The 17,779-nt window shown below is 33.8% G+C and overlaps 1 protein-coding gene across 1 annotated transcript in view; it reads left to right on the top strand.

Annotated features, from left to right (window-relative positions):
- Nucleotides 1-17,779, top strand: part of LOC127736720 (uncharacterized) — a 94,680-nt gene that overhangs the window by 66,273 nt on the left and 10,628 nt on the right. Inside the window, exon 5 of the mRNA XM_052247304.1 lies at nt 14,638-14,949. Within this exon, the coding sequence (XP_052103264.1) occupies nt 14,638-14,949 (312 nt within the window). The remainder of the gene's footprint in view (nt 1-14,637; nt 14,950-17,779) is intronic.

The raw sequence follows: 17,779 nt of genomic DNA, 5'->3' as shown, positions 1-17,779 counted from the left end.
AAAATTGAATTATTGCAATTGGGGTTCTTTGATATGCCGAATCTATCCGTGTATTTAGATTCTTAATTTTTGGTTCCGTTTTCAAATTGGTCTACATTCATGACATTAAGGTCCAAAGGGTCCAAAATTAAACTTAGTTTGATTTTAACAAAAATTGAATTCTTAGGGTTCTTTGATATGCTGAATCTAAACATGTATTTAGATTTTTGATTATGGGCCCAGTTTTCAAGTTGGTCCAAATCGGGGTCCAAAATTAAACTTTGTTTGATTTCAACAAAAATTAAATATATGGGGTTCTTTGATATGCTGAATCTAACCATGTATTTAGATTTTTGATTTTTGGGCCCCGTTATCAACTTTGTCCACATTGAGGTCAAAAGGGTCCAAAATTAAACTTTGTTTGATTTCATCAAAAATTGAATTCTTGGGGTTCTTTGATATGCTGAATCTAACCATGTATTTAGATTTTGGATATTGGACCATAATCATGATAATAGGTGAATGTCCAATTTGAAATTTTTAAGTTCTTAGACCACATTCATTCTGTGTCAGAAACCTATGCTGTGTCAAATATTAAATCTCAATCCAAATTCAGAGCTGTATCAAGCTTGAATGTTGTGTCCATACTTGCCCCAACTGTTCAGGGTTCGACCTCAGCGGTCATATCAAGCTGCGCCCTGCGGAGCATTTTATTTTAATTTTGTTTTTTTTTTATATAAAAATAAGGAGATGAGGTCTCAATAGATAAGAAGGCTTCCAAAGCGGTTGTATATGCGAGATAAATATCAGTTTACCGGACATTGTCCGACTGGGCCAAGCATGAAACGGACATCCTACGTGGGCTTGCCATTTTAACATTCATGCGATTAAGAAAAATCAACCAATTAGACTTGACCTTGTGCCTTAAACAGCCACACTTTTCTGGTCATAAAAGTGACAGTAATCTATAGAGAAACCCTACTGTAATCCCCTCTCATTACAATCAATGTTGATTAAGTGTCAAACAGGTGAGATTTACCTGTGATCACCAGTGTGGAGTAAAATATTTGTACCGGCCATAAATCAATCTTTTCGGAAGATATTTTTTTATTAAAATTAAAAACATTCCTGGTTTAAATTTAACTACTTTTAAGCAAAATAAATTGAGACTATGGAAAAAAACGTATTTAAGACGATAAGACCATAATTTTCAAGCAACAGGTAAACTATTTTGTACCGGACGTTGATCGTTCTATTTATTTAAAAGTTTTTGTTTTTTTTTTTTTAATTTTCAGCGGTTTGCATCTTATCAATTTAGTCAAAAAAATTTATATTATGTGAAATACACGTACATGAACATAATTTGATGAAAATTGTAAAAGGTAGCAGTAAAGGTTGTAAACGAAAAATTGTCAGAACCAAGTGAGCTTTTCTCATCACTTGGCGTCCGTCGTCCGTCGTCGTTAGCTTTTTACAAAAATCTTCTCCTCTGACACCACAGGGCCAAATTTAACCAGACAAATCTGACAACCTGTTGTTGGGTTGCTGCCCCTGAATTGGTAATTTTAAGGAAATTTTGCAGTTTTTGGTTATTATCTTGAATATTATTATAGATAGAGATAAACTGTAAACAGCAATTATGTTCAGCAAAGTAAGATCTACAAATAAGTTGTCATGACCAAAATTGTCAGTCAACCCCTTTAGGAGTTATTGCCCTTAATAGTAAATTTTTAACAATTTTTCGTAAATTTTTGTAATCTTTTACAAAAATCATCTTCTCTGAAACTACTGAGACCAATTTAACCATACTTGGCCATAATCATTATCAGGGTATCTAGTTTAAAAAATTTGTCCGATGACCCTACTACAATCATGGCCAACTTGGTTAAAAATAGAACATAGGGGTAAAATGCAGTTTTTGGTTTATATCTCTGAAACTAAAGCATTTAGAGCAAATCTGACAGGTGGCAAAAATGTTCATCAGATTTAGATTTATCTGCCCTGAAATTTTCAGACGAATCCGACAACCCGTTGTTGGGTTGCTGCCCCTGAGTTAGTAATTTTACAAAAAATTTGCAGTTTTTTGTTATTATCTTAGATATCATTATAATATCTAATATCTAATACTATTAATTAGGGATGTCAACTCGATGAAGATTTACTAATCGATTACTCGTTGGATTTACCGAGCGATACTCGAGTACTCGCTCGGTAAAACATTAACAAAATTGAAACACAAAATTGTACCCCCTTTATTATGTATTGTGGGTCGTTGTCCAATGATCGTAAAACCCTCAACATTATAACCTAGGACTATTTAATAGTCCAAGGGATTGTTTACCATAATTGATAGCTAATTTACTATGTGTACCAATTATGTAAACTGGTAATAATCTAATCAAGGAATTAATTAATATCTATAGAAAAAATATTACTCAGCCAACAGTATTTGGGAACCGTAGAAAAACACATTAAATGATCAAGAAAGGGGTGATGATTAATGATTATAAATTACTGATTCCATTAATTATTTTCTGAGGGTCGACACAGGGTGCAAGGAATTTGTTCTTATTTAAGAATATTATCTTGTCAACTTTTTCTGGGACGTAGCTATTTCTCAAATTTGTTAGGTGTGTAAGTGAATATGATTAGCTAAAAACATAAGCTTGGAAAAATGCTTTTGTTCACGTATATCCTACATGTACATCTGTTTGGAGGAATTTTAAATTACAGTTAAACGCAAACATTCAAATCGTATTTTAATTTTGATTAATTTATAATAATTTCCCGGGAGGCGCCTCTCAATAAAAAATATTTGTGTGTGTTTATTAACTTTAAAAAAGAAAAAAACAACATTCTAACAAGAAACCGATTAGTCGAGTATCATTTTGGTTACCGATACTCGGTACTACCGAGCGATACTCGAGTACTCGAGTACTCGTTGACATCCCTACTATTAATTATGATTTTAACCTTATTTTACATGATTTCCAAAGCATCAGTAAATACAGGTGAGCGACACAGGCTCTTGAGAGCCTCTAGTTTTAAAATGCTAAAATCATCATTGATACCTTAGTCTAACATGTCTAACGTTCATTTCGATATTTTCCTGAAGAAATAAAGTGAAAAGAGCTAATTTAACTCAAGCATGCTTTGTAAACGTATACTGATTTTACGTCTCCGGTCCATGTTTTATCATTGTAAAGTCAACATCCGGTATTAGAAAAATGTGTTTTTTTAAAATCGAAAGCGAAGTTAAAGACAAATAAAGAGTCTAAGGCAGATATTAGAACGCTGATGATGCACACTTCGAATGATGCACCGTCAATTGAACAGTTTATGTCAGAACATCGAATCTTTATCAAAAGTCAAGTTTAAATTAAAATTGTTTATGTGTCAATCATTGTTCATATGATGCCCAACTGATTGAAATGCTTGCCTTTTGTTACTAGTCTTCAGGGATTGAAATCTGGATAAGACAAAAAATGTCCGGCTGGCTCAAATATATTTTGGAATCCCTGGTTGATAATATCATGCATATGAAAATAGAAACAAACAAAAAAGGAAAAAATTATAATCGCAATTGTCGTTTTCTCTAATAAAATAAAGTTTAGAGTCTGTCTTACATGTCTTATTTTGGAATCAATTAGATATTTTTTACAAATTTCATTTTAACAGTAATGGGCTCATGTATTTTTAGTTGAGAAACTTAACGAAACATGAACAAAGCCTTTTTTTCATGTTTATCATGTTTTTCATGTTTATAGTTGGTTCTTCTTCAAGTTGGTATGCAGAATTGAAAATTGAATAATTATTTCTTTGATTACGTTTATTAAGATCCTTTGATTGGTTATCAAAAACATATAATAATTACAATGATAAATTTCTACTTAGAAAATAATTTCTGATCAAAACTATTTATAATAATAATTTTCTACTAAGAAAACAATTTGTTTTAAAATCTATTTAATGAAATTATTCATTTTTAAGATTTAAAGCATTTACGCATTTTTTTTTTTTGGAGAAAGGGGGGAGGGGTTGGCTCTGTTCTAAAACATGACTGTCTGGAAGGTATCATCTGACCTTGACCTCATTTGTATGGTTCAATTGTCAGTGTTAAGTTTTTGTGTTTTGGTCTAATAATAATAGGTCAGCTATACTTGGTGTACATGGTGTAAGGAAGAATTGTAAGGTGTAGATATATGTCTGTCTGTTACAATTTATCTGACCTTCCCCTCATTGTCATAGATTTTTTAAAATGTTAAGTTTCTGTAATGCTTTTAGTAAAACCTTTCAACATAAAATCAATGGTCAGTAAAGCAGGCGAGACATTTCAGCGTTTGCACTCTTGTTGTCGAGCCTTCGACTTTAGTCGAAAAAGCGAGACATAGCGATCCTACATTCCGTCGGCGTCGTCGTCGTCGTCGTTGTCGTCGGCGGCGTCCACAAATATTCACTCTGTGGTTAAAGTTTTTGAAATTTTAATAACTTTCTTAAACTATCCTGGATTTCTACCAAACTTGGACAGAAGCTTGTTTATGATCATAAGATAGTATCCAGAAGTAAATTTTGTAAAAATAAAATTCCATTTTTTCCGTATTTTACTTATAAATGGACTTAGTTTTTCTGCCGGGAAATATTACATTCACTCTGTGGTTAAAGTTTTTAAAATTTTAATAACTTTCTTAAACTATCCTGGGTTTCTACCAAACTTGGACAGAAGCTTGTTTATGATCATAAGATAGTATCCAGAAGTAAATTTTGTAAAAAAAAAATCCATTTTTTCCTTATTTTACTTTTAAATGGACTTAGATTTTCTGCCAGGAAACAACACATTCACTCTGTGGTTAAAGTTTTTAAAATTTTAATAACTTTCTTATACTATTTTGGATTTGTACCAAACTTGGACAGAAGCTTGTTTATGATCAAAAGCTAGTATCTAGAAGGAAATTTTGTAAAAAAATAAATCCATTTTTTCAGTATTTTACTTTTAAATGGACTTAGATTTTCTGCCAGGAAACAACACATTCACTCTGTGGTTAAAGTTTTTAAAATTTTAATAACTTTCTTATACTATTTTGGATTTGTACCAAACTTGGACAGAAGCTTGTTTATGATCAAATGCTAGTATCTAGAAGGAAATTTTGTTTTCTTCCAGTTAACATTACATTCAGTCTGCAGTTAAAGTTTTTAAACATTTATTAGATTCATAAACTATCCTGGATTTTTACCAAACTTGGACAGAAGCTTCTTACAATCAAAAGATAGTATCAAGAGGAATATTTTTATTGATTTACTTCCTCATTTTTGTTGAGCCTGCGATTAACAGAAAAAGTAGGCGAGACACTGGGTTCCGCGGAACCCTTACGAATTTTTTTTAAATAGTTCACTAAATTCAAGTTATTTACTTGCAGTTAAAACTATAGGTTTTTTTCTCGCCTGAGACAAAAGTCGTGGAAAGCGAGACAGATTGCTTTAACGGGGACGGCTTGTCGGTGATAGCGTCAACAATTGTTAAGATTTCTGCTTAAGTGAGTTTAATAGGAATTACTTGTGATAGATCATTAATATTTAATATAAAGTTGCATTACTATCAGTACACATCAGTTTGATGACTATTTCGAGGCCCTGTCCCGTAGGTCATGGTCCAGCAACTTTGAATAAACTAGCAATTTTCAATGATAAGTTTTCTGCTCAAGTTAGTTTGATAGGAACTACTTGTAATAGATCATTGATATCTAATATAAAGTTTCATTACTATCAGTGCATATCAGTTTGATGACTATTTTGAGGCTCTGCCCCCTTAGTCATGGTCCACTGACTTTGAATTAATTAGGAATTTTCAATGTTAAGTTTTCTGCTAGTTTCAATAGCATCTTCTTGTGATATATAGATCAGTGATATTTTGAATGAAGTGGCATTACTATCAGTGCATATCAGTTTGACGACTTTTTCGAGGACCTGCCCCAGGTCAGTTCCAGCAATTTTGAATTAACTAGCAATTTTCAATGTAAAGTTTTCTGCTTAACATGCTTAACTTAGTTTGATAGGAACTACTTGTAATAGATCATTGATATTAAAATGAAGTTTCATTACTATCAGTTAATATCAGTTTGACTACTATTTTGAGGCTCTGCCCCTAAGTCAAGGTCCAGTGACTTTGAATTAATAAGCAATTTTTAATATAAATAGAGAAAAACTAGGTGGTCAAAAATGTTCAGAATGTCATGAATGTGGAGATCTACCTACTGTCCACTTACATCAAAATTGTTAGACTACTTCTTATAAGAGTTATTACCCTTAAATGACAGAATATTACCTTTTTCTCATTTTTTTACGACCGCAATGCGATCGTATATATTGGTATGACGTTGGCGTCGTCGTCCGAAGACACATTGGTTTTCGCACTCTAACTTTAGTTTAAGTAAATGGATCTCTATGAAATTTTACCATAAGGTTCAATACCACAAAAGAAAGGTTGGGATTGATTTTGGGGGTTATGGTACCAACAGTTAAGGAATAAGGGGCCAACAATAAGCATTTTTCTAGTTTCCAGAGTGTATGGCTCTTTCTGAACTTGTACTACAAGGTTCCATATCACAAAGGGAAAGCTGGAATTCAGTTTGGGGGTAATTACCCAAAACGTTTAGGAAAAGGGGCCAAAAATAAGCATTTTTCTAGTTTCCAGACAATAACTTGTGTTCAAGTGTATAGATCTCTCTGAAATTGTACTGCAAGGTACCATACCACAAAGGGAAGGCTGGGATTGATTTTGGGGGTAATTGACTCAAAATTTTAGGAATAAGGGGCCAAAAAGGGGCAAAAAACAAGCATTTTTCTAGTTTCAGGACAATAACTTGTGTGTAAGTGTATGGATCTTTATGATATTGTACTACAAGGTTCCATATCACAAAGAGAAAGCTGGGTTTGAGTTTAAGGGTAATTGCCCTAAATGTTTAGGAATTTGGGGCCAAAAAGGGGCCAAAAAACAAGCATTTTTCTAGTTTCCAGACAATAACTTGTGTTCAAGTGTATGGATCTCTCTGAAATTGTACTGCAAGGTACCATACCACAAAGAGAAGGCTGGGATTGAGTTTGGGTTGATGAATCATAAGGGGGTTCAAAAAATTTGGTGAGGGGGGATTTTTTTTCCCTTTTTTTTTCTTTAAAATTTTCCATTTTAAATTGGTTATTTCTGATTTATATATAAAAGCAAATAATAATGATATGATTTGAATAGGTAAATTAAAAATTTTTAAGTTCTTAGACCACATTCATTCTGTGTCAGAAACCTATGCTGTGTCAAATATTTAATCACAATCCAAATTCAGTGCTGTATCAAGCTTGAATGTTGTGTCCATACTTGCCCCAACTGTTCAGGGTGCGACCTCTGGGGTCGTATCAAGCTGCGCCCAGCGGAGCATTTTATTCTGATTTATATATAAAAGCAAATAATAATGATATGGTTTGAATAGGTAAATTAAAAATTTTTAAGTTCTTAGACCACATTCATTCTGTGTCAGAAACCTATGCTGTGTCAAATATTTAATCACAATCCAAATTCAGTGCTGTATCAAGCTTGAATGTTGTGTCCATACTTGCCCCAACTGTGCAGGGTTCGACCTCTGCGGTCGTATCAAGCTGCGCCTAGCGGAGCATTTCATTGTCTATTATCTTGAAAACTACAATAACATGAATAAATAGGGACAACTTTTAAAAGCAAAAATGATCAGGAAGACAAAATCTACCAGTAAGTTAACATGGTCCTAATTGTCAAATGACTTCTTAAAAGAGTTATTGCCTTAAATGACAATATTTACAATTTTTAGCTCACCTGGCCCAAAGGGTCTACATTGAATCCGTAATCATGTGACCTTCAATTTAACCCCCAAGAGATGTGTTACGAATGTACCAGGTGTATTTAGCTATCAAAAGGAAAAAAATGACAAAATTGAAAGTAACAAGGGTAGAGCTAGACCATATTGTTGACTGTTTTTTTCCACAAAAAATCATTCTTTATAAACAGCTCAAAATGAATGATGATTAACACATTTTTTGTCGAGCCTGCGACTTTTGTCGCAGAAAGCTCGACATAGGGATAGCGATCCGGCGGCGGCGGCGGCGGCGGCGGCGTTAGCTAACTTCTTAAAAGCTTTATATTTTAGAAGATGGAAGACCTGGATGCTTCATACTTTGTATATGGATGCCTCATGTTACGAAGTTTCCGTCAGTCACATGTCCAATGTCCTTGACCTCATTTTCATGGTTCAGTGACTACTTGAAAAAAAAGTTCAGATTTTTTGTAATGTTAAATTCTCTCTTATTATAAGTAATAGGATAACTATATTTGGTATGTGCGTACCTTGCAAGGTCCTCATGCCCGTCAGACAGTTTTCACTTGACCTCGACCTCATTTCATGGATCAGTGAACAAGGTTAAGTTTTGGTGGTCAAGTCCATATCTCAGATACTATAAGCAATAGGTCTAGTAAATTCGGTGTATGGAAGGACTGTAAGGTGTACATGTCCAACTGGCAGGTGTCATCTGACCTTGACCTCATTTTCATGGTTCAGTGGTTATAGTTAAGTTTTTGTGTTTTGGTCTGTTTTTCTTATACTGTATGCAATAGGTCTACTATATTTGGTGTATGGAATGATTGTAAGGTGTACATGTCTAGCTGGCAGGTGTCATCTGACCTTGACCTCATTTTCATGGTTCAGTGGTCAAAGTTAAGTTTTTGAGTTTTGGTCTTTCTTTCTAATACTGCATGCAATAGGTCAGCTATATTTGGTGTATGGAATGATTGTAAGGTGTACATGTCTAGCTGGCAGGTGTCATCTTACCTTGACCTCATTTTCATGGTTCAGTGGTCAAAGTTAAGTTTTTGAGTTTTGGTCTTTTTTTCTAATACTATATGCAATAGTTCAACTATATTTGGTGTATGGAAATATTTTATGATCTATATGTCAGTTACGCAGGTTTTATTTGACCTTGACCTCATTTTCAAGGTTCATTGCTCAGTGTTAATTTTTTGTGTTTTCGTCTGTTTTTCTTAAACTATAAGCAATAGGTCAACTATATTTGTTGTATGGAAGAATTGTTAGCTGTACATGCCTGCCTAGCATGGTTCATCTGACCTTGACCTCATTTTCATGGTTCATTGGTCAATGTTTAGTTTACTTGGTTAATGTTAAGTTTATGTGACAGTTGTAATAAAGCTTTATATTTAGGACTATCAACATAATATCAATGATTAGTAAAGAAGGCGAGACATTTCAGCGTGTGCACTCTTGTTTAAGCATTAATATGAAATAAAACAGAGCTAGAAAATAAAATGCGGTTGCTGAGAAGCTATCTATATCTATTTATATTTATATAAATAAGAAGATGTGGTATGAGTGCCAATGAGACTACTCTCCATCCAACTCACAATGTTTAAAAAGTAAACAATTATTGGTCAAAGTACGGCCTTCAACACAGAGCCTTGGCTCACACCAAAGAGCAAGCAATAAAGGGCCCCCAAATGAATAGTGTAAAACCATGAAAACTGGAAAACCAACGGTCTAATCTATATAAAATACTAGAAACGAGAAATGCTTATGAACCACACCAACAAACGACAGCCACTGAACAACAGGCTCCTGACTTAGGACAGGTGCATACAAATGCAGCGGGTTTAAACGTTTAAAGCGGTCTAGACTACATTACACATGAAATGCTGATACATAAACATTATATCCAGTTCATGCATTGTTAATTGTTTATATTAGGCTTTTTTGTAATGTGGAGGTATACGTTTTAGTATGTTATAAATCAAATGTTAGAATTTGAGTCAAATCGGTGAACATCAATTTGAAAGCTAAATCCCCTTTAAGGAGTTGTAGCATTAAATGATGATTGTTTACTAATTTTCTTGTCCATCATATACTTTTTATACCCCCGTTTACAGGACGTATTATGGTATACCGTTGCCCTCTGTCCGTCCGTCCGTCGTCAACATGTCGGACATTAACTCAAAAACGCTTCAACCAATTTGCATAAAACTTTGGTGAATTGTTCATATCTATTGATGTGAGCTCCCTTTCGTTTTTTATAAAATTTAGATTTTACGTTTCTGAGTTGCGGGGTTTTATCATTAAAAAAGGGGTGATTTTCCAGTTTTCGGACAATACCTTAAGCTTTAAAGTGCTTTGATCAGTTTTCATTGAACTTTGGTGACTGGTTTATATCAATTAAGATAACCTCCCTTTAGTTTTTCACAAATTTCTGATATGACATTGAGAAGTTATTGAACTTTATTTGTAAAAAATGCGACGGGCGTATCATGCGCTCATGGTGCAGCTGTTTATTAAAAGATCTTCTCCTCTTGAATTACTGAACCAATTTCAACAAAACTTTGGCTCAGTGATCTTAGGTTATATTGTATAAAGATTGTGTTGTTTTTACAGTCAGTACATGCAGTTCTAGTTTCGGTTTGGGACCTTTTTTTTAAAATACTAAGGAGCTTAACTATGGTAACGGAATGCATGATGTCACTAATCTCAACTCTGATAGGATGAAATTACAGAATTGAACAAAAACAAGATAAAAAGATATATGCTATGGACATATTATCAGTCTTAGTAACGAAATTATCTAGATAAATAAAATAACTTCAGGAAAAGAAGGTGTCATTATCAACACTGTCAAATTGTTTGGACTTTGTAGGCTTAGCCTTTAATACATGAGTAGGTAAATATTACTGACAGGTTCATTAGATCTACCAGGTCAACTAAGCTATTAAATTATTAATAGCTCGAGTACTCTAATTATATCTTATCGACTTTGTGTACTTCATTCCAAGAGGTAATAATAATCTCAAGACATGGAAGAGTACAAAATATTATACTTGAAATAAAGAATGTCAAAATACATATACAGTGTATCATGTATATCGCAAATCTAATTACTGTGGATTCATTTATTTTCGTGGGTATCAATTTTCGTGGATAGAGAAAAAAAGACGTTTCGTGGTATACGTAAATTTGTGGATTGCTGATTACAAAAAAAAAAAATCAGATACGTAATTCGTGGATTTCTTTTTGATTTAGGAGATCATATAACCTCCTTGGTTTGATCAATAATAAAATAAACAAAAAAGAAGGAATTCATTGAAAAAGTTTTGAATTGTCAAATCCTCGCTTGGTCATTCTAGGTTAAAGTGTTCATTGAAATGTCTATTACAATAATGGACAGAGACAACTAATTATTTGTTTGTTTTACAACCTAATTGGAGTTATTGCCCTTTAAAGACAATTGTCACCTTTTTATACGATCGCAAAAAATTTTTGCAGCCGTATATTGGTATGACGTTGGCATCGTCGTCGTCTGAAGACACATTGGTTTTCGCACAATAACTTTAGTTTAAGTGAATGGATCTCTATGAAATTTTACCATAAGGTTCAATACCACAAAAGGAAGTTTGAGATTGATTTTGGGGGTTATGGTACTAACAGTTAAGGAATTAGGGGCCAAAAATAAGCATTTTTCTAGTTTCCAGACAATAACTTGTGGAACGGTGTATGGATCTCTCTGAAATTATACCACAAGTTTCCATACCAAAAAGGGATGGTTAGGATTTGCTTTGGGGGGTTTTGGCTCAAACTGTTTAGGAATTAGGGGCAAAAAAGGTGGAAAAACAAGGATTTCTTGGTTAATGGACAAATACTTAAGTACAAAACATAATTTAAAGCAGTGTAAGGGGGGTAATTCAAATACATCATTTGAATTACCTTCCTTACACTGCTTTTAAATTATGTATAAAGTAATGGTTAATGAATAATTAAGACAATTTAAAAGCAGTGTAAGGGAGGTAATCCAAATACAACGTTTTGATTACCTCCCTAACACTGCTTTAAGATTATGTTTAAAGAAATGCATATTTATAAAGGAAGACCAGTAAAAATATCTGCAAATGTTGCTTATTTTTTTTTTACAAAAAAATCCATATGAAAGATTTGACACCATACATGCCATATTTTAAATTCTATTATAAAATAGATTAAGTTAGCACTATGGTAAATTTAAATGGGTAATTATGGTTGCAAACTCCATTGGAAATTTGAATTGAGATTATGACCATATCTTGAGGAAAAGAATTTTTTTGGGGAAAAAAAAGGGGGGGGGGGGGAGGGGGTAAAAAGAAATTGTGGGAGGTCCATTTTTATCTCATTTCAGATTTCAAAAATTAAAAAGAAAAATTCTTCAAATATGATTTTTTTGGCAAAAAAAAGTGTGTGTGTGTGTGAGGGAGGGGGGGGGGGGGTTAATATGCAACAGCATAGTGTATTGCACAAAAGCAAAAAAAAAGGGGGGGTAATTTTTTTTTTGTGTGGGGGGAGGGGGGGGGGGGGGTCAATACGCAACAGCAAAGTGTATTGCACAAAAGCAAAAATTTGAATATAAATTCAAATCATATAGCCATTTCTAAGTTCTTTGACTACAGTTATTCTGTGTCAGAAACCTTTTATGTGTCAAATATTTAATTACAATCCAAATTCAGACCTGTATCAAGCGCAAATATTGCGTCCATTTTTGCCCCAACTGTTCAGGGTTGGACCTCTGCGGTCGTATCCATCTGTGCTCGGCGAAGCAATTTAATTTTTTTGCTTTTGCCATATATGATAGAAAATTATAAAGATAAAGATACGCTTTAAATCACAAAAATGATCAGCAAGTCAAGATCTACTAACAAGTCATATTTTGCTGATATAGATTAGTAGACTCACTCTTTATCAATGTTTATACATGTTATAGGGGTGATTGCCCTTAAATGAAGATTTTTTTTATCCTCTTTTGTGTTTTGAGCAAAAACTAAAGAAGATAGAGAGAAACTAAATAGTATAAATTATCAGCAATACAAGATCAACAACACAGATTTTTGTCATGAATTCTATTCCTGTCTATCATGTTGGAGAGTGTCCTCTGTTGAATATGCACATAGACCAAGGTGAGCTACACAGGCTCTTTCGAGCCTCTAGTTATAAAACTTATACTTATACATATCAGCAATATCTTGGACAAGTTCTATATTGGTGGCTGATCGACTTATGCCCCTTGTAAATACTACATTTATGGAAAATGGCCTGGCTAGTGCTCTCAAATCATGCAGATGTACAATTCTTGCCAGATTTTTATAAAACTTGTACTATAGGTTAATATCAACAATATTTCGGACAAGTACTATAACATGTATAATGGTTGACGATCAACTATTTTAAAAGAGTTATGCCCCTTGGAAATATAAAATATGTGCCAAGCGGGGCACATTGGAACTCTGTTCTTTTATTAATCTTATTTTTAAACTTCTGCCTACTATTTGGAAAATTATCATGACTATAATAGATAATTAGAAATTGCAAACAGCAAAAATAATTAGATATATAAGATCTACAAAAAAAACAATGAAATTCAAACCATTAGGTGACTCTTTACAGGAGTTATTGCCCTTCAAATGTGATTTTTGACTTATTTGTAAATGTTTGCCTTTTATCTTGAAAACTATTATAGATAAGTATAATTTGTAAACAACAAACATTATCAACAATACAAGGCCTATACAAACAATGTATATGTCTGAAAACATTGGTTGACTCCTTATTAGAGTTATTGCCCTTAAATGAAGATTGTTGACTTATTCACCAGTTTTTGTCCATAATCTTGAAAACACAGAAAAGTAGATACTGTGAACAGCAAAAATGATCAGATATTCAAGGTCAACAAAAATTCATACATGACCGTAGCTATTAGATAATTGCTTATATGAGTTTTTGCCCTTTAAAGACAAATTTATTTAGAATTTCAGAGTATTTGCCTCTTATCTTGAAAACTATAAGAGATAAATAGAAACTGTTATCCTCAAAAATGATTGATATATATAAGAATGCCAATATGACAGAAACCATTGGCTGACCCCTTATAAAAGACAATTTTTTACTTACTTTTAAGTTCTTGACATTTATTTCAATTTTGGAATCGATATAATATAGGGAGAAACTAAAAAGAACAAAAATATCAGCAATACAAGGTCAACAAGAAAGCGATTTTAGTCATGCATTAAATTGTAGTCTACAATGTTGGAGAAAGGTCATTTTTCATGTTTCGCATAGCTCCAGCTGAGTGACATAGACTCTTAAGAGCCTCTAGTTCGCCATGGTGTTGTCAGACTCTCAAACTTATGAGTATTGAATATCCCCTTGCTATCTTCCGCCTTTTAATCTTAATCAAAGTACTGAAGTACTGAACATCGGATGACTGCAAGTTCTTGTGGATGGTCACAAGCACTTGTCTCAGAAAAAAAAATCACATCTCTATACCTGAAAGTGAGGTTAATGTATACAGATATGATTTGTTTTTCTAAGACAAGCTCGTGCATGGATGATAGATAAATGACAGGGAATTCAACCTCAATATATATGCCCTCTTGGTACAGTTGTTTGTTCTGTGTTATGGAATAAAACCAATATTTCAACAACGAAAAATTAATCCTACAATTGATATTTAATGTAGTAAGTTTAACAAAACAGCCAATCACAGTTGGAAAAAAAATTCAATTTTGTGTGTGAAAGGGGAAGAGAATATTTCATTCATTTATACATGTATGCCTTTCTTATATTTCAGTGTTGAATAAACACAAAGTTAAACTACAAAAGAATTACATGATGTTTGTCCATGGTGTTGACTCCAAAACAGACATAGCTGACCACCTGTATCAGTCTGGTGTTTTAAGTACTGAAGAAAAAGAGGAAGTTTGTAATTCTTCACTCACTCAACAGGAAAGTAATAGACTTTTATACAACAAATTGGTTCGCAAAGGTGGAGATGCATACACACACCTTCTTGAAGCTCTAAATCACGGAGAATATGAGGCTGTTGCTTCTGGAATGGAGAAGACAGAATTGTCAGATCAAGAAATACAATTATGTCAAATAGGTAATTATAGCAAAGTCTGAATCTAATATTGTACCTGATTAACTTAGATGATTCCATATATATCATAAATTTTACATTATATTAATTAAAAAAAAATCTGCCCAATTTTCTTATACATCAGAGAATTTTGAGTGAATCTATCAAGAAGTGGATTTAGGGGGAGGGGGGGCAGCCCCCCCCCCCCCCCCCCTTTTGTTGGAAAAAATTGGTTGATTATTTAGGGAATCACTGAAGCATGACTGGATCAGGCCCCCTCTTGAGGGTCAGTGCCCCCACCCCTTATGAAAATTTCTAGATCCGCCACTGCTATCTATAAGTGTTGAGTAAGCTTTTTAGGGATTTTAAACTGTTCTTACCGACTATATGCTGTCACACTTCAATTGAATAGAACATTTAATAAAAAACTCATATACATATAAAAAAGAAGATGTGGTATGATTGCCAATGAGACAACTCTTCACAAGAGACCAAATGATACAGAAATTAACAACTGTAGGTCATCTTACGGCTTTCAACAATGAGCAAAGCCCAAACTGCATACTCAGCTTTTAAAGGCCCCGAAATGACAAATGTAAAACAATTCAAAAGAGAAACTAACGGCCTACTGGCCTAATTTATGTACAAAATAATGAACGAAAAACAAATATGTTACACAGCAACAAACAACAGCCACTGAATTACAGGCTCCTGACTTGGGAGAGGCACATACAGAATGTGGCTGGGTTAAAAATGTTAGCGGGCGCCCAACCCTCCCCCTTATCCTGGGACAGTGGTGCAACAGAACAAGACAAGAACTGTACAAAACAATAAACAAACAACGCATATGATCAACAGCAACAAACAACAACCACTCAAATACAGGCTCCTGACTTTGGGACAGGCACATATAGAATGTGGTGGGGTTAAACATGTTAGCGGGCGCCCAACCCTCCCCCTTATCCTGGGACAGTGGTGCAACAGAACAAGACAAGAACTGTACAAAACAATAAACAAACAACGCATATGATCAACAGCAACAAACAACAACCACTCAAATACAGGCTCCTGACTTTGGGACAGGCACATATAGAATGTGGTGGGGTTAAACATGTTAGTGGGCGCCCAACCCTCCCCCTTATCCTGGGACAGTGGTGCAACAGAACAAGACAAGAACTGTACAAAACAATAAACAAACAACGCATATGATCAACAGCAACAGACAACAACCACTCAAATACAGGCTCCTGACTTTGGGACAGGCACATATAGAATGTGGTGGGGTTAAACATGTTAGCGGGCGCCCAACCCTCCCCTAACCTGGGAAAGTGGTGTGACAGTACAACAAAAGAACAAACTATAAAAATCTGTTTTATATAAAGTCAGTTTTATGAAAGATCATTATCCAATCTTTAGTAAATAGAATTTATAGAAAATTTGTTTTCCTTTGGTCACATGGTTTCTCTTTATAATCACTTAATAGGCTGAAAAAATGGGACAAAATGATCAAATGTTGGAACCAAACATATTGTTAAATCCGAAAAGAGGAACTCATGCCATATGCTTTGAAATATAAATGCTACTTACATAAAAAAATAACAAATTTCATTCAATATACAACAAAACATCTAAAACTTAAAATATAAACTATTAAGAAACTCAAGGTTGTTAATTATATTTATGAAAAATCCTTTTAAAATCAAGGACAATTATTATATTGAATTTGATAGGATGTTATGTTTTTTTAAAAAAATTTCATAAAAAATAAGGCCTGTGACCCCTTTTTTTATTAGCTCACCTGACCTGAAAGGTCAAGTGAGCTTTTCTCATCACTTTGCGTCCGTCGTCCGTCGTCCGTAAACTTTTACAAAAATCTTCTCCTCTGAAACTACTGGGCCAAATTTAACCAAACTTGGCCACAATCATCATTGGGGTATCTAGTTTAAAAAATGTGTGGCGTGACCCGGCCAACCAACCAAGATGGCCGCCACGGCTAAAAATAGAACATAGGGGTAAAATGCAGTTTTTAGCTTATAACTCAAAAACCAAAGCATTAAGAGCAAATCTGACATGGGGTAAAATTGTTCATCAGGTCAAGATCTATCTGCCCTGAAATTTTCAGATGAATCGAACAACCTGTTGTTGGGTTGCTGCCCCTGAATTGGTAATTTTAAGGAAATTTTGCTGTTTTTGGTTATTATCTTGAATATTATTATAGATAGAGATAAACTGTAAACAGCAATAATGTTCAGCAAAGTAAGATTAACAAATAAGTCAACATGACTGAAATGGTCAGTTGACCCCTTTAGGAGTTATTGCCCTTTATAGTCAATTTTTATCAATTTTTCGTAAATCTTAGTAATCTTTTACAAAAATCTTCTCCTCTGAAACTACGTGGCCAAATTGAACCAAACTTGGCCACAATCATCATTTGGTTATCTAGTTTTAAAAATGTGTGGCGTGAGCTGGTCAACCGACCAAGATGGCCGCCACGGCTAAAAATAGAACATAGGGGTAAAATTCAGTTTTTGGCTTTTAACTCAAAAACCAAAGCATTTAAAGCAAATCTGACATGAAGTAAAATTGTTCATCAGGTCAAGATCTATCTGCCCTGAAATTTTTAGATGAATCGGACAACCCGTTGTTGGGTTGCTGCCCCTGAATTGGTAATTTTAAGGTAATTTTGCTGTTTTTGGTTATTATCTTGAATATTATTATAGATAGAGATAAACTGTAAAAAACAATAAATGTCGGCAAAGTAAGATCTACAAATAAGTCAACATGACCGAAATTGTCAGTTGACCCCTTTAGGAGTTATTGCCCTTTATAGTCATTTAACCATTTTTTCGTAAAT

Source organism: Mytilus californianus, unplaced genomic scaffold, assembly GCF_021869535.1.
Source record: "Mytilus californianus isolate M0D057914Y unplaced genomic scaffold, xbMytCali1.0.p SCAF_36, whole genome shotgun sequence".
Lineage (NCBI taxonomy): Eukaryota > Metazoa > Mollusca > Bivalvia > Mytilida > Mytilidae > Mytilus > Mytilus californianus.
Note: the sequence above shows the minus strand (reverse complement) of the source record. Positions and strands in the feature narration are given on the sequence as shown.